The sequence below is a fragment of the Poecile atricapillus genome, chromosome 11 (assembly GCF_030490865.1).
Source record: "Poecile atricapillus isolate bPoeAtr1 chromosome 11, bPoeAtr1.hap1, whole genome shotgun sequence".
NCBI lineage: Eukaryota > Metazoa > Chordata > Aves > Passeriformes > Paridae > Poecile > Poecile atricapillus.
The window spans coordinates 19,683,161-19,700,617 of NC_081259.1; the positions used below are offsets into that span (position 1 = coordinate 19,683,161).

At 47.1% G+C, this 17,457-nt stretch overlaps 1 protein-coding gene across 6 annotated transcripts in view; it reads left to right on the forward strand.

Moving 5' to 3' along the window:
* MYO9A (myosin IXA) overlaps positions 1 to 17,457 on the forward strand; it is a 173,401-nt gene that overhangs the window by 144,346 nt on the left and 11,598 nt on the right. The window contains exons 20-34 of one of the 6 annotated variants that reach the window (XM_058847322.1): positions 324 to 404; positions 1,297 to 1,407; positions 2,383 to 2,505; positions 2,995 to 3,144; positions 3,376 to 3,686; positions 4,610 to 6,232; positions 7,706 to 7,787; positions 8,284 to 8,496; positions 13,026 to 13,138; positions 13,502 to 13,659; positions 14,046 to 14,272; positions 14,537 to 14,653; positions 15,133 to 15,321; positions 16,196 to 16,243; positions 16,894 to 17,005. In XM_058847322.1, coding sequence (XP_058703305.1) covers positions 324 to 404; positions 1,297 to 1,407; positions 2,383 to 2,505; positions 2,995 to 3,144; positions 3,376 to 3,686; positions 4,610 to 6,232; positions 7,706 to 7,787; positions 8,284 to 8,496; positions 13,026 to 13,138; positions 13,502 to 13,659; positions 14,046 to 14,272; positions 14,537 to 14,653; positions 15,133 to 15,321; positions 16,196 to 16,243; positions 16,894 to 17,005 — 3,658 coding nt within the window. Of the gene's footprint in view, positions 1 to 323; positions 405 to 1,296; positions 1,408 to 2,382; positions 2,506 to 2,994; positions 3,145 to 3,375; positions 3,687 to 4,609; positions 6,233 to 7,705; positions 7,788 to 8,280; positions 8,497 to 13,025; positions 13,139 to 13,501; positions 13,660 to 14,045; positions 14,273 to 14,536; positions 14,654 to 15,132; positions 15,322 to 16,195; positions 16,244 to 16,893; positions 17,006 to 17,457 lie in introns of all 6 variants that reach the window. The other 5 variants (XM_058847324.1, XM_058847323.1, XM_058847325.1 and 2 more) reach the window with 5 other exon arrangements.

Below are 17,457 nucleotides of genomic sequence, written 5' to 3' on the forward strand. Positions count from 1 at the left end.
TGCCAGGTGTAAATTCTTGTCTTGGACCTCCCATTCACGGCAGGAAGAGGCTTGTGGTATAGAGTGGGATGGGAATTTGGGCTCCAGGGGAGCCAGAGATCTGAAAATCCAGCCCAGCATTGTATTTATCTTTGGTTTCTTCGTTGGGGGCAAAGGCAAAATCAGCCAAGTTGCTTCTACTAAAACACTCTTCTGGGTTAATAATTTCCTATGTGCCTCATTTGCTCACAATTAATTCCAGTTTATGTTTGTTTATGATTTAAACATTTGGATTTTCATATATTTCATTCTCCTCTCCCTTCCCTGTGTCTCCTCTGTTGCAGGCATCCCTCAACAAACTGATGGAGACCCTTGGCCAAGCAGAGCCGTATTTTGTCAAGTGCATCCGATCCAACGCCGAGAAGGTAAATGCCATCCTGTGAGAGCAGTCCTGCTGGAAATCAGCTTGGGAATCTTTTGTCCATTTTTACAGGGAGTTAAATAGAAAAGAAAGCCTCGAATTGGGCTGGATTTAGAAGATTTGAGCAAGGGGAAGCATGGATTTATCACTTAGGTGTCACTCTTGATAAACTGCACTGGCTCTTATATTTGTAGAAATACATGTATGCAAACATAGTATTTTAATTTATGTGAAAAATATATTTGCTTTAATCAGTTTAATTTAATTAATTAATTCAATTTAATAAAATTAATTTGACTCCTTTGAAGGTTCTGACCAGGCATAAGAGAGATTTATAGAACCATGAAATTCACTTGTGCTGGGTCTGAGCCCTAAAGCTTCCTTAAAATAAAGTTTCCATAAGTAAAAGCAGATATTTTTAGAATAAACTACATTGATCACACTGACCCATATTTCTTAAATTTGACTTTACATAATTGTGTCATGGACCAAGGACCCTCAGTTCAAAATGTAGGGATGCTTTGTGGATTAATCCTTCAGAATTTTACCCAGGCATTTAAAGCTGAAGCTTTTTGCATTGGAGATTATTTAGTTGCTCAAAATCTCACCCATTAACTGTGCCCTTGGGTATTATTCAATTCAAATGCAAAAATCTTTTTTTATGGCTTTATTTCTCTAGTTAGCTGTTTGAAAGACTCAGAAGCAAACAGGATTCAATCCCAATGGGATTAGTTCAGTTCCTGGGGACCCACAGTCCCTCCCTCCTGTAGCATCACGGACAATATGCATGTCATGCACGTGTGCTACATCTGCTGAACCTTTTACCCATCCACACACTTAAAAGCTTCAGTGAAAGGAAATATTTGCTCATCCTTGGTCTGCTTTTCCCCTTCCAGCTGCCCCTGCGGTTCAACGACAGCCTGGTGCTCCGGCAGCTGCGCTACACAGGGATGCTGGAGACAGTGCGCATTCGCCAGTCAGGATACAGCTGCAAATACTCCTTCCAGGTTGAGTGCAATGGCCTTTGTCTTCCATCACCTTTAGCATCATAAACAGAGTTGTCTGAGTGTTGCTGGTTCATTTTTTATCAGGGTAATTCATTTCTAGCTCTTGGAAGGCAGTGGATGTAACAGGCTGTTCTCTGCCTGTGAGCCAATCTAGACCTCGGGGAGGGCTGTGAGCCCCCCTGCACCATGATTTTTGAACAAAATCAGTATTTTTTTGCAACATGGACTCCCTTTTGGAAAAAAGTGCCTGATTTGGACATTCTCTTCTGCATCTGGAATTACTGAGAGCAGTGTTTGCCCTGTCATGTTGGCTGTGTCCCGTTAGGAGGATGATCGGCATCCTCTGAACTGCTGGAGTTAGGCAGCTTTTCCTGTTTTCTTCTTTTCCATGTGTTTGCCAGGTTTTGTGTACATGTCAGTCCTTTCATGCTGTGCTGGTGCTGATTGGTTTCCTGCCTGCAGCTGCTTTGGGGCAGACATCATGTTCTGCACAGCAGCTGTTTAGAAAAAAAAAAACAACTCAAATATTTTTGTGCCAGGAGCAGGGATCCCAACCTTGCTTGGGAGGATCTATCCTCTAGCACCTCCTTCACTCTTTGAATCCTTACAGCAGTAATGGTTGGAGCATCTCAGAGATGTTTTGCAGATGGTGGTATCTGCCTTCCATAGTGGCCCTTGCTGGGGATTTGGAGCATTTTTTCCTCAGGATGACCCTGTGGCTCCTGCAGAACCTCTCCTCCCACACTGAAAAACGTCTGAACCTTGCTGGGTCCCTGCTTTGATGTCTTTCCCATCAAACCACAAATGTTGGATGAAACTTGGTGTTCCCCAGTGCATAAAATGTTTTCTGTCCTTCTGCTCACTCCAGAGGTCCCTTTTCATGTGGCCAGTGGAGCAAATCTGTAATTTATGGGAGAAAGAAGCAGCAGGACCCAACTAACCAAATCTTGGTGTTACTTTTTTTTTCCTTCTCAGGATTTTGTGAACCATTTCCATGTCCTTTTGCCACAAGGGATCAGCCCATCTAAGCACAATATCCAAGATTTCTTCAGGAAGATAAAACTCAATCTAGACAATTACCAAGTTGGAAGAACAATGGTAAATGTCCACCCTCAGCTCAGCATTTAAAACACAGATACATATTTGCTTGTATTTCTGTCTGATAAATTAATATCTATATGGTTTTAATTAATGAAACTATTTTTCTTCTGTCTACCAAAAATCAATGATTTAAATGAAACTTTTGATATTGTTAACATAAAACAGGAAGGAATAATATTGTTTTTTTATTGATTGTAATGAGGCAGCCTCAAAAACCTCATATCCTCCAAAATCTGTGTGTGTGTGTGTAGACTTGGTATGATGGTCCTCATTTTGCCTTCCCTGAGGGGAAAGCTCTGTAATTTAGAGCTTAGACAGTCACAGGCTGTTGTGAAACTGCTGAAACCTGTTAGAGGTGCCTTCACAAAAATCAGCTCCTCAGCTTTCCTGGGAGCATCCAGGACCCAGAAACCAAGAGGATTAAATCATTTGACTTGTGGTGTGGGAAGCTTTCCATGCTAGTGTTTTTGGGGTTGTTTTGGCCAGGTTTTCATGAAGGAGCAGGAGCGGCAGCTTCTGCAGGACCTGCTGCACCAGGAGGTGCTGCGGAGGATCACGCTGCTGCAGCGCTGGTTCCGCAGCCTGCTCTGCAGGAGGCAGTTCCTGAGCCTGCGGCACGCGGCCATCAGCATACAGGTGGGTGCTGGTGCTGGATTCCAGTGCAGATTGCCATCCCCAAATCCTGCAGACAGAGCCCCTGGGTAAAAGCAGGTCTCCTGTCCAAGGAAGGAGCTTGGCAGTCAGGATTGACTCTTACTGCCGTAATAATTTGGGAATGGGGGGGGAGCTGGAGAGGTTGCATGAAGGCAGGTGCTGTCCCATCTTCACACGACACCCATTACAAGGAATCCCCTGCTGTGCTTGCAGAGATTTTGGCGTGGCTACCAGAGCCGTAAAAAAGGCAAACCATCCCCAGACCCTCTGGTTCTCAGCAGAGCCGCTGTCGTCCTGCAGAGCCACTGGCGAGGTTTCGTGGAGCGCCGGAGGTTCCTGCAGATGCAGTTTGCAGCCCACCTCATCCAGAGCTGCTGGCGGGAGCACGCCAGGCGCCGGCACACCGCGGCCACCAGCATCCAGGCAGCCTGGCGGGGACACCGCAGCCGGCAGGCGTACACAGCCCGCAGGAGCAGAGCCGTGTGCCTGCAGGCAGCCTGCCGGGGCTACTTGGCACGGCAAAGGTAACACCCAGGAATGTTTCTGGTGATGTGTTTTGGTGATGCTCACAGGCTTGGTGGTTGGTGTGAATCGAGGCACTGCAGTGACTTACACAGGGCAGGGTCCCCTTGTCACATCCATGACCCTCTCCCCACCTGCCCCCATCCTTTGTTTGCCCACACTTTCTAACAATTCAGCTGCATGTCCTGCTCTTGGAATAAGCAGAGCCTATTTCAGGTTGGAGCACGTAGGCAGTGCAAAGCCAAGGCTGTAAATAATCGCAGGGGTTTTTTTTTTCCCCTTGGCAGCAGCACCAGTTTAAGTAGCCTATTTTTAACTCAGATTGCCTCACCAGTCTGTTTGCTGTGCTGGCTCACAAGGACAAGGGATACCGGAGCCAGCCGCTGCAGAGGGCACAGGCTTTCCAGCATGCCTTGGCTCTCTGGCTGGGGGGCAGGTCACGATTCACTCTCCAGAGGTGCTGCCTGCAAGGTGGGGAGCACCTTAACATCGCTTGGAACATTTGGGAGCTGCAGAGAGCTCTTGCTGCTGGGCACAAGTCCCTGCTAGTTGTTCCAGCCACAGTCTGGGAAGGATGGCGAAGATGGAGAAGCCAAGGGGGTGTGATAGGTTAAGCTTTTCTGGCTCCAACAGCTTATGAAGGAGCTAGACCAGGGATGGAGGCTGGACCCACTGCCATCAGCATGAGGAGAGCTTTCAGGTGCGTTGGGGCAGCCCTTCAGTAGCAGAGATGGCAGAGGAGGAGAAGGTTTAAAACCAAACATGCCTTGCCTTGTCTTGCACCAGATGTGCAAGGAGGGTCGCTTGAGATGCTGGTGGTGGTGAGGTGATGGTTGTGGTGGTGATGAGACACCGCTAGTGCAGTGCCATGAAGGGTCCTGAGTGGTCACAGGGCTGAATATCTTGGTTTTCTGCTTTCTTCCAGGTTTAGAGCTTTGAAAGAGCAGCAGTTAAAAGAGATGCAGCTGGAGAATGGCCTGGCAGGTAGAGAAGAGGATGGACTGGAAGCAGATGTTTTGGAAATTAAGGGCTCTGACCCATCTAAGTGGGAGGACAGGTCATTTGAAGAGCGAGTGAGAGCTGTAGAGCAGCATAAATCACTGATGGAGAATAATCGGGTGAATCACGTGGACCCGCTGGATACCTCCCTGTACAAAAGGCACGAGAGAGCCAGCAGCCAGAGCGGGATGGACACCGAGGAGGAGATCATCGTGAGAGAGAGGCCCAAGTCACTGGAGGATCTCAACCAGAAAAAAGTGGTTCGTGCAAAGAGGGAAAGCCGAAGGATGCGGGAACTGGAACAGGCAAAATTTAGTTTGGAGCTGCTCAAGGTCCGCTCCACGGGTGGGCTGTCACCTTCGGAAGAGCAGCGCTGGGCCACCGAGTTGGTGTCTGAGGCACTGCACTCCCCTCAGGGAACCCCGGAGAGTGAGAGCTCTCAAGGGAGCTTCGAGTTGTTAAGCAATGAAGATACCTCAAACAGTAAACTCATTTCTTTAGGCTTAGACGAGCATGGTGTACAGTCGTTCTCCACAGACTCCCTGCCCAGCAGTCCCCAGGCTCAGCTGCAGGAGAAGCCTTTCTGTGCAGCGGATGGGGACAACGATTTGCCCGGCTGCAGACAGACCCCAGCAGACACAGCACTGCCCGATAACCTCACCAGGAGGGAGCGTGGGGTCAGTGACCCCCAGGATGCTATGAAGGTTCACCCAAGAGAAACCCTCCTTTCCAGCAACCTCCCAACTTTCTATGTTCCACCACAAGATAATGTGAAGGTGAAGCTGGTGGAAAATAACCTGAGGAAGAAAGCAGTGGAAGGAGAGGAAAGGACAGTTATGTTCTCCGAGGTCGGGAAGGACTCTGAGCCAGACCAGGGCAAAGCCTTAGGAGAAGAGGAAGAGGAGAAACCCTCTTCCAAGAGAGAGGAACGTGGGACAGTGACAGCAGCACGGGCCCTTTCTCCAGATTCTGTCATCAAAAGACTGGAAAAGCTCAATGTGGAGAAGGAGGAACGGCAAAAGCAGCTTCAGCTGCAAAATGAGAGGGAGATGATGGAGCAGATCCGCCAGCAGAAGGAAATTCTGGAGAGACAGCGCAAAGCCTTCGAGCAGCAAGGGAGGGTAGAGGCTTTGCAGAGGACAGAGCAGAGCAGAGGGAAGGACCCTTCCCTCAAACCAGCCAAAAAAGCAGACAGCCGGCCTCAGTCAGTCCTCATCCCGCACCCCCAGAGCAGAGGGGAGCACTGCCCCACCCCTGGCGTGGCTCCAACCTCAGCAGTGGACATCAGGGGTCTCACTGTTGGGACCAGGGGAGGCTCTCCAGCCCACAGTGTCCCCAAAGACCGACCTGTCAGCATGTTTGTGGAGCGAAGAGAAGGTGTGGAACCCCGCTGCCATTCCAAACCAGCTCTGGACCCCAAGGACCACCCGGGCAGCCATTTCTCAAGGACAGAGCGCCTCCGGCAACCTCGGATGCCCAACCAGGCCACTGAGGAGATGAGGGCAAGCTCCATGTTCTTCACGCCAAAAGACAATCCCTTCGGCCTCCAGTGAGTAAAGAGATGGTGGACTTTCTCCTAGGCTTTCTCCTAGGCCTTCTCCTAGGCTTTGTCCATAGGCTTTCTCCTAGGCTTTGTCCATAGGCTTTATCCTAGGCTTTCTCCTAGGCTTTATCCTAGGCTTTGTCCATAGGCTTTCTCCTAGGCTTTGTCCATAGGCTTTCTCCTAGGCTTTGTCCATAGGCTTTATCCTAGGCTTTCTCCTAGGCTTTATCCTAGGCTTTGTCCATAGGCTTTCTCCTAGGCTTTCTCCTAGGCTTTGTCCATAGGCTTTCTCCTCAGGCTGTCTCCATAGACTTTCTCCATTGGCCCTTTGTTGTGCTAAGGATCTTATTGTACAAAGGGTCCAGAATGTTGAGTCTGCACAAACCCCATAGTTAAACAAAGGGTTCTTGATCTTCTAGCAACGAGGAGGTGGAGGTCAGAGGGAAAGGAAGAATACCTGGAATATGATTTCTCAGTCTCCTACAACTTTATATAATCCAGGGGAGATAATCATGGACATTAGCAGGTGAAGAGAGTTAATAAACAGGCTCAATACTGTTTTTATTTACCCAACATGAACAGGAGTTTAGTTCTCAAGGTAAAACACAATGAATAAATTCTTAGGATTTTTGGGTAGTTGGAATAGAAATTACTCGATGAGGCAAAAAATTCCAGGATTTTCCTTGTTTGCCACATAATTAATGCATCCAGCAAAGCCATGTGGACACTGACCATTGCAGATGAGAAAACACCAGCTCTCCAGAGTGAGTTTGGGAGTGAATGCTCTTTGGAGACTGTATCATTCACAAATGTAATTAATTACACCTGTAATGGACTTAGCAGTTGCTCAGTGCCATCGCATTGCTCAGCCTCGCTGCTGCTCCAGGGTCTGGAGATGACAGCAAGATCTTGGCACATTTGCTCCCACTCTTGTGTTGCTTAAGGTGCCTTGCTAATTTTGAGGTGGTTTTGGCCATGTAGCTCAAAAAGGATATCAGTCACCCCCCTCCTAAATCCTGCTGCACCCTTTCCAAGGCAAAAGCTCCTAGTGAATGCTGGTAACTCAAGGTACCTCCAAGTGTAGTGGTCTTGTGGTTTCTGTGCCATTGTAACAGAAAATTCCCGTTTAAAATTTATTTTCCTGGTTCATGCACAACATGAACAAGGAACAGGAAGAAAAAGACATTAAGAATTGCTGTATTTTAATTTTTGCTTTGCAACAGAATAGTCACAGAATCCCAAAGTACAAAGGTACAATCCAAAACCACCTTGCTGTATAAAGTTGACAGGCAGAATGTTTTCTCTTCTTGTCTTGTATTAAGTCCAATCCTGAAGAATTCCAAGCAATTCTGAAACCCCATGACCTCTGACTTGCAATTTAGTCTTGACTGCTTGGACTGTGTGCTCCCAGGAGCTGGGCTAGTGTGGTAGGAAGGCTTTTGGGAGAGGATGAAAGATCTCCGTTCTGTTGTGTTTCAGCAGAGAGGCAAATCATCAGTGCCTTTCCAAGGGTGAACTAGCACGGAAGCCATTTAAGATGCCGGGCTCTGGCAGAGGCGAGGTGAGTTGTGACTTGTTTATTTTTTCTTTCTGTTGGAAAAGAGGGGAAAATAACTTATTATACCAGTTTTCCCTAAAAACCTTCAAAGAAGTGAACTCTGAAGCACAAGGGCTGCTAGACATGGGTAGGGAGGGGGGATATGACAGCACAGTAACCTCCACACCTTCTCTTAAAATAAAAAGACCTGTAGGAATAATTTGTAACAGCTCTGGATAAAAGGATCCCATGATCCTGATGGCAAACACTGTCCAACGCTGTCTTGTCTTGGTTTGGTTTAACGTTCGTTTGAGTAACACCCATGGTTGTCCATTTTCACCGTCCTGTCTTAGTTTTTGTTCTTCCTGGTCCTTTGCTGTTTTCACCAGCCACAAAACTGCATCCCCTCCATGGGGTGCAGTGGCACTCAGAGACGTCTTTAGGCTACATGGGTAGAGTCTCCTTTTTACTTTAAAACCCTTCTTTTCGTTTTGTTTTGTTTTATCCTTTGGTCAAGCAGGTGCCCAGACCGAGCCATAAAAAGAAAGCCCGCATGGCGCGGACGCGCTCCGATTTCTTGACTAGAGGTACTTTTGCTGATGGGGAGGGGGATACGGAGGAAGAGGATTACGATGGCAGTTTTGAGTTCCTTCTCTCCTCTGAGCACCCTCCTCACGCCGAGGCAGTGCCCGCAGCCCGCCTGGGGCAGGCCTGTTACAGTGACTCCGAAATGGTAATTGCGGAGCTGCGGGAGCCTTTCTTTGCTAACTTTAGCTGCGCTCATCCCTCCACTGCTTCTTTTCCCCACTCCCAAGGATGCTGTAGATGGGTAAATTTGGAAAACACAGCAGAAACTGAGGCAAAATCATGGAATCGCAGAATCACAGAATGGTTTGGATTGGAAGGGACTTCAAATCTCAATTCCAAATCCCTGCCATGGGCAGGGACACCTTCCACTAGACCAGGGTGCTCAGAGCTCTATCCAAACTCTATTTCTTGCTCCTGGGTTGATCAGATACCCACCACACTTCCCATAGTTTTCCTGGATCATTACAACTTGTATTGCACAATTACCTATTTTGGGGGGCTTTAACCTCAATCCTCCCCTTGGAAACTTTTGACCTAAAAAAGATCTGTATACATCTGTAAAAAAAATGAAAGTAAATATTGTCCAAAAAACAACAGACAACAAAATTATATAAATCCTACACGTTCTTTTACTTTTGATATTTTTATCCTTAGCCAGAATATCCAATGATTATTTGATCGTCAATTATCAGAATGCTGACAGACCACAGCTCAGAGAAAGCAAAACCATGGAAACTGGGCAGTGAAAATGTAGTGAGAGTAAAATAGTGGGTTTAAAACAAAGACAAGTTTTTTTCAAGCACAGTGACAAGTATCCCTTAGCAGGTCTGACATGAGCCAGCACAGTGGAGCTTTTGCATCTCAGGCTTAATCTCCCACCCACATAAGCTGCTTTTGGAAAATCACAAACCAAGAGGTTTCAGGAGTGGAAGAGGCCAACATATTCCAACCTGCTCATAATTTTTTTCCTGAGGTGGTGGAGATGTCCCCGTAGGAGTGTGAATAAACACCAGGAATCATGTACTGCTGTGAGAGTTTGGGTGGAGTGCTGGGTAAGGCTGCCATGTTCCTCTCTTCCAGCTGCAGTACAAGATGTGGAGCTGAGTATAAAGCCAAAGAAAAGCATGAAACCCAAAGCCAGATATTTATTTTGTGCCACAGCATTGCTGTGGGTTCAGAAAACATCCCTTGTGATCCTGAAAGCTCCTTTTCCAAGAAAAGCAGGTGGCCAAGGAGGGCTTTTCATGACTTCTCTTTTAGCAGCTCTTATTATAAAGGATAATTTTTCCCAGGATAATTTCCTCACTGGAAGAGGGCAAATATTTACAAATTCCATAATTTTTTTAAGCCTGCTCTTGATAAACTTGCTGGGGGTTGAGACAGGAATACTCAAAACCTGATTGAAAGACACATCTCTATGGACTGAGATAACCTGGCTGCTTCTTTATGCAAGTCCTTGCTTGAGGATTGGGAAAGGGAGAATTTTATGTAGTAAAATGTACTTTTTTTACATTGAATCATAGGAACATTTAGGTTGGAAAAGATCTCTAAGATTGTTGAGTCACAAACCCAGCACCACCTTGTTCACCACCAAACCATGGCCCCCGTGCCATGCCTGGAATGCCTTGCTGTGCTCCTGCAGGGTGCCCACCTACAGAGTGAATTGTAGCTGTAGGAATCATTCCCTCTGGGCTGTGAAAAGTGCCGTGCTGCTGCTTGGCAAGCTCCATCTTTGGGAGCATCCTGGGTCACTGTACTCCTTGGAAGTGCTCCTTGGGACTCTGCTCACCTGGTTTAACAGCTCTCACCGCATGCGAGTAGCAGTAGGTGTCACCTCTCTCCTGTCTCTGCTGTGTCCCTCTTCTCTGCTCTCCAGCACTGGTTCTAACTGGTGGTCAGGACTTTCACCCCTGGTGTTTTAAGTTCTGCTTTCTAGGGCAACACTACCCCTGACGCCGTGTGCTCCACGCTGCCTTCCGTCTGTGTGTCCTGACAATGTGTCCAGTGTTTCCATCTGTATTTTGTATTGCAGGTTTGGGACCAGCCCTTTGTCTTAGGAGGTCAGGAGCATCACAAGTAGCAAAATTTAGGGGCTGTTTATTTCGTATTTATTAGCAGAGCTCAGTTGGGTGTTGCAGATGGCAGAGCAGCCTGTGATAAAGCTGGAATGGTGCTTCTTGGGGTGTTTTGGGTCCCAACACAAAGATACAGAGGTTGATGTCTGTGCAGACACTTGGTTGTGTCTTGTGAGAGTCACATGGAGGCGTCTGGCAGCCACCATGTGCAGGCTGGTTCCCATGCCAGTGAATAGCTCCTTCACACAGCTCCTGCCTCCAGCTATGACTTCCCAAAACAGCCTCTTGCCATGTCCTGCTCAGCAGCCGAGGCTGCTGGCTGCATGAACGAGAGATCACGTGCAGCCCCATGGAGCCAGCACATGATGGGTCACCAGCTGCCCTGCCTGCTTTGCCCATTTTTTTCTTGGCCATCAAGTCACTGGTTGTGTACCCCAGCTGGTGAGTAGAGGCCCACTGGAATCCAATGCTCCTGACCCACGTTCAGGGTATCCCAGAGCATCAAACACCCAGAGCATCTGCAGCCGGAGCTGGAACCCGTGGGGCACCACTCCATGAAGTGGCTGCTGCAGATACAGTTGACTCTGAGAGGTTCTTTAAGGATTAAAGGCTTCCTGACAAGACCAAGATTCAAGTTTTTTGGCTGGTGAATAGCCAAGGATTAACCTACCTTGAAGTGAGACACAAGTGGAAGGAACAGCTCCTGGCTGTTCCTGTCAGCACATGTTAACACCACTTTTGTTTGGCACCTAAGCCTGGAGAGCTTTCCTATAGCAGCTGCATAAATGGAAAGCCTTGCCTAGAGGAATCACACCAGAAATACCCTCTGGAAACATCCTTAGAGAGTGGGACCTGGATAATGAACCAGCTGCTTTGCTCCACCCTCCACACTAAAGCCATGAATTGACAAACGTGGGTCCAAGTACCTTCTACCGGCTGATCCCAAGTACAGCTGAAGAGTGAGCAGTGAAAGAAGATCTCTTGTCCTAAGACATTCAGATGGATCTTCAGGAAATTTTTCCATGCAGCACACAGCACTGCTGCCTGCTGGGATAAGTCCCTTGGCCATAGTTACCTTATGGGAAACACAGGTTACTCTGTCAGAGGAAAAATACTTGGGGTACCTTCCTCATCCAGGAGACAACTTCAGGCCCCCAGTTATTGCCATTTGCCTTCACAATGCTTTGTGGTGTTCCCTAGCAGGGGATTATCTGGTGCAGATGCTCATCTTGATATCTGAGGAGGTTTCCCATCCTTTCCCTTCAGAGTTTCCTGGCAGAGAACCTCAAACAGAAGGATATTGTACCAAAAATGCCTTTTAGTCTTTATTTACTAAAGCTGGAAACTCAAAAATTACTTGAAATTACTTAAGAACAAAACCATATTGTGTGGGCAAATATTTAACAGATCATTTTTAGAACAAGTAGTAGGTTTGGGCTGGATGGAGATAACTTTTATAGGTTCTTAATGGCTTTTTTCCCAGTATCCATCCACCGTTTCTATGTGATCATCACCTAGATGTAAGAATGAAAGGAACAAAATCTCTTTCGTGGTTTAAGCAGTTCCTGACTTTCCCAGTGACAATTTTGCCTTGCATGCTGCCATCTCCTGGCTGGAAGAGATGTTAGTCCAGGGTGGGGAGAAGGGAATAAAACATGGAAAAAGAATAAATATGGAACATGTGACCCCCACCCGGAGCCTACTTGGTATAGAATTTTATTTAAATATTTTTAACAGAAGTAAAATAATTTATTTAAAATATAGAGCATTCAGTTGAGACATTGACATGATAGGAAAACTCCAAGGAGATATTTGACCATCGTCTCTCCCAAATCCTTTCATACAACCTGATTCTCCACTTTCCTCATGCTGAAAGTTTCTCCTCCAGGAGTCAAGCTCCCAAACCACAGCTGCAATTGGAAAATAGAACAAAAATTTAGATATTTTTAAAATATGATAAGTCAATTTCTGGGCTACTTCATGGAATCCTGTTAGGTTGAATTACTGCAAATTCATCCCACCCTTAAAAATTATCCAAGGGCATTTTAAATGGTGGCAAAGGTGGAGATTTTAAAGCTGAAAAATTTCTTTGTTAAAGGGTTCCTTTTGGTGTGTCCGTGGCATAAAGATTTTGGTCTTTATTTCTGTAAAGTGCTCAGCAAGAGTTGGAGGAGGAACTTCTGCTGGGACAGATTCAGGTGGTTGGAGGTTCCCTTGGGGAATCACTTCATTGTGGCTAATGGGACACTGGGTGGAGAGTTGGAATGCCTGGATGAAAATGGTGGAAGAGCTGTGCAGGCTGAGCTATAAGGACCCACGGCTTGATGCGAACTGATTTTCATCACCAGTTGCTCAAGGAAGAAGAAGGTTGGACCTGATTGGAGAGTTGGAGCAATGAAATGCCTCTCTTTATTAGGAGTCATTAAAATATTTCTCATGGGGCTTACCAGGACAGTGGGTTTTCACCTGCAGGCAAATAGAAATAAAGATGTAGGAGATGAAATAGCTGATCTTTGATAGGGGAAAAAACCAAACATCTGATACTCCAAGGGCTGTCTTATTTTTAAATGTTTCATGCAACGATTCCAAATCGTTACAGACCGTGCAGCGATTCACCTCTGGGGAAGGCCAGGCCAAACTGCACAAAACCATGTCTCAAGGGGAGATTGGAAAGCTAGCAGCCACACAGAAGAATCTGACTCTGGATGGGAGGTAGGAATCGTGGCTGGAGATGACAAACAAGTCCTTCCTGTGTCCCTCTTGCTCTCCAACACCCTGTTGAGCCACCCAGACTTCCCCCACATCATGAGTTACCCATCCCACCTTCTCTACATGACCATGGACAGGCCCAATCAGGTCTGGCTCACACCACAAGTGTTGGTGATGTGGGCCACATGTCCCGTCCCAAAACACTGAATCCTGTGCATGAAACTGAAGTTTGAATGAGTGGCCACATTTCCCTGGTCGAAATCGTGTGGATTTATCTCCTCAGGAAGGTCCAGAAGACTGAGGTAGTTTTGGGTAGAAAGACCTTTCCTAGTTAAGGCAGTTCCTCTTTCCATGATTTATTTCCAGGCCTCAACGAGCCAAGATGAGGTTTTGGGTGAAGGGAAAGCAGGCGGAGAAGAAGACCCCCCGGGAGAAGCTCGCTACCCAGTCTGAGCTGCTGGAGCTGTACGCAGAGCAGGAAGCCCCTGGCAGGGAGGCCGTTCCTGGCTTGCAGCTTGGAGAAGGTACGTGGTGGGGGGACACAGGACCAGTTGTAAGGAGAGAGAAGCTGGGTTGGGAAATTGGGATATGTCCATGCTGGTTCATGTCTCTTCATTCATGGATGGTGTCAACCCAGAACGATGGCAAGTAGGTTAGGGGTGGGATCCATAACGGATCTCAAGGAATTCCATGTCACTAATCCTTCCAGCCACCATCTGGACATGGGCAGATATTTCCTCCCTTGAGGGAGGAGATCACCAAAGCAGAAATTACATTCAATCTTCCTGTGAGTTCTATACTGTGCTTCTCTCCTCCACAGGTTTATTCTAATGCCCACCTCCCAGTTTTAGTTTCACAATTATTTTTTGTCTGGTCCTCAATCTCCTTCCCTCTTTTTGTTTATCACCAGCAGAGTTGGGTCCTCATCACCTGACGCCCCCACGGAGTCCTGAGCTGTCGGGCATCTACCGGCGGGAATTCAAGGAGAACAAGGAGCCCTCTCCCAAAGTGAAGCGTAAGCGCAGCGTCAAGATCAGCAACGTGGCTCTGGAGCCCGTGCAGTGGCAGAACGACTCCCTGCAGATCATAACCAGTGCCAGTGACCTGAAGAGCATGGATGAGTTTCTCCTGAAAAAGGTAACTCCTGTCCTCACTGCTCCATAAATCAGAGATCCAGGAGCAGACGGAGGCAATAAAGTAAAAATGATCCTGTGGGTAGCTGTAGTAATGCTAAATTCATCTAAGGGTGCCAGGGCAGGTCTAGAGAAGTTTCTGGTTTTCATGCAGGAGAAGCCACCTGGTGATCATGGTGGAGCAGCTGCTTCTTAGTGCTGCTTCATCTCACACCAGCTCTGCTGCAGCAAAAGAGACATGGGTGCAAAAACCTCCTTGTTTTCCCAGATGAATGAGCTTGACAACGAGGATAGCAAGAAGGACACGCTGGTGGATGTCGTGTTCAAGAAAGCACTGAAGGAATTCCGACAAAACATCTTCAGTTTTTACTCCTCGGCATTGGCGGTAAGTGACCAGATGATAGGTGAGACTTCCACCTCCAGGAGAAACAGGATTTTCTGGATCCTCCTGGTGGTACAGGTGTTGCCAAGCCCTCCATTTCTGGTTTGCTTATCCCAAAGGATGGATGTGCTTCCTTTGTTTTCAGTCCCATGAACTGAATTTGGACTAACTCTTCCTCATGAGCCAGCTCTCAGCATATACTCAGTGTAGATTTCTGATCCTCATTGCAGCTTTGCTCCCAACCAAAGAGGAGATAACAGAAAGTCCATCAACTCCAATTTGTCACTCAAAGTGCCTGGAAACCTTTGTGTTACCTTTGCTAGTTGTGATGTCCGATTCTTTTTTCCTTCTCTTTATCATACTTGGACTTTCCTCAAGCAGCTGGAAGCCAGTGAGGCTGAAGTAATTGTCTGGAGAAGAAAAAATCTCCAGAAAAATCTGAGCTGTATAAAAATCACTTTATGCTTCTGTTTGCTTAAAAGATGGACGATGGGAAGAGCATCCGCTACAAGGACCTCTACGCCTTATTCGAGCAGATTCTGGAGAAGACCATGAGGCTTGAGCAGAGGGACTGGAGTGAGTCTCCAGTTAAAGTCTGGGTCAATACCTTCAAAGTCTTCCTGGATGAATATATGATAGAGTACAAACCCCTGGACTACACTGCAGGGAAGGTACTCAGCACTTTTCTTAACCCCCCTTGAAGGTTTGGGAACTGTCTTTGGGGTTGTGCCTCTGTAGACACCTGGGACCCTCCGTTGTCTTCTCTGCTTTAAGCTGAGCTGGACAAGGGAAGATGGGACTCACTGGTTGTGTGTCACTGGGCTCAGCCAAGCCCAGATCACACCAGGCTGAGCTGGGCTCGGCCAATGCCAAGGATTAGTTGTTATCTCCGAGGCAAAGCTGCAACCAACTGTGGAGGGTTGGAAAGGCAGCTCCTGGTGCTTCTTCAGTTCTGGGGGGTTTGTTCAAACTTTGAGGGATGCTGAAAGAGATCCCTCTCAGGTCTCCTGACCACTTCCCAGGTGACCATACACACCCCCATGGGTTGGGTTGCAGGAGAAGGGGATGCAGGCAGTGTCTCAGGTCTGGGTGCCGTTCTTAGAGCAGTAAGAGCCTGCACTGTGTCACAGACCTGATCTCACTCCCTGCTCCATATTGTCTGTGAGGCTGGACTTGGGAGATGGTGTCTATTGTACAAATACCCCATCTCCTGGCTCTCCTGCTCCAAGTCCTCTCCAGCCTCCTCTGCAGGCAGATTTTCTTCAGAGCAGGCTGAGCATCATGTTCCTTCTTGGTCACTGCTGGTGGGGTCAGAGCTGGAGCAGCAGCTATTCCCAGCTCCAAGATGAAGGTAGGAGTAGCTGTCCAGGGAAATACCAAAACTGGAATGATCCATAGGAGAGTTTTCTAGAATGACTCTTCTGAGGCTGCAGGTGCACTGGAGGATGGGGCTGGAAGGCACTGGACAATGTTAGATATGAGCCCTCTGTATCTTTACCTGGCAAAATTGCCCAAAAATTGAGTTAGATCTCTTTCCCTCACCAGGTGCCAAAAACGGAACGAAAGAAGAGAAGGAAAAAGGAAACAGATGTGGTGAGTTACGCCTACACATTAAAAAATTAATGTACTTGGGGCCAGAATGTCAAGAGACCAGCTTACGACACATCCTGGGCTGAGATCTGAACATCAGCCCTGAAAGGATGTGTGAAAAAGACATTTGAGGTGGATTTTCTCTGTGTGATCAAGGAACACTTGGGTTGGCTCTGAAAACACGTTCCTCATCAGCCAAGACATAGATGTAATGTCCATGGTTGTTAGAAAAGGGCTGAGAGCAAAATAAAGTCTTGCTCCAGCTTTCTGCAGAAGTTTATAGTGTGTGTTTTACATCTCCAGAATCAGACATTGAGGACATTATATCTCCTGTTTTCCTAAGGGATGTGATGGTACTAGGAAGGGTGCAGAGCCAAAAAAAGGGGCCACAGATGCATAGAAAATCTGCTTAACATGAAGAAGTTGACCTGCCAAGCTCAGTGAAAGAGTTTCCAACCTGCTTCCATGATGACCATCCCCTACAAGATGGATGTTGGTTTGGGTTGTCTGTGGGGTTGCTGGGCTCAAAAGGAAACAGAAATACCAAATGAAAACAAGAGCTGAAGTTGAGGAGCTGACTGTTTCCATCTCTCCATTTTGCAGCAGGCTGAGCACTAGCTCCCTTTTCTCACCACCCAAACTTTATCCTCCAGGTGGAAGAGCACAATGGTCACATTTTCAAGGCGACCCAATACAGCATCCCCACATACTGTGAATATTGTTCCTCCTTGATCTGGATCATGGACAGGGCTTCTGTTTGTAAATGTAAGCACCCACCCTTTCTTAGATCTTTTCTTGTGCTTCTGTCACAGTGACGAGTTTGGGCATTTTGAAATGTGTTTACTGCTGTTTCCTCCAACCCCATGCTCAAATAATTTTGATTTTTGTAACACCTGAAGAGCTTTAGGGACAGGTCTTAAGTTTTCTGAAGTCAACTAATAAGTCCATCTCAGCAGTCCATCCTGGCACAGTTAATGAACTTGGTGTTCCACGTTTTACCCCATCAGGTTGTGTGGCCATCCCATTTATCTGTCATGGTAGGAAGGATGGTAAAGTTAGGTATGGAGATGTATCCCAAGGATCCATGTGGGGATCCTGACTTGGCAAACCCATTGGCTTTGCCTGTTTGACCTCCAGGCATGTGAATTTTTGGGGACATCAGGAAAATGGAGGAGGGAGGATGATGGAAAAGCCTAATCGATCTCTTTTTGGAAAAT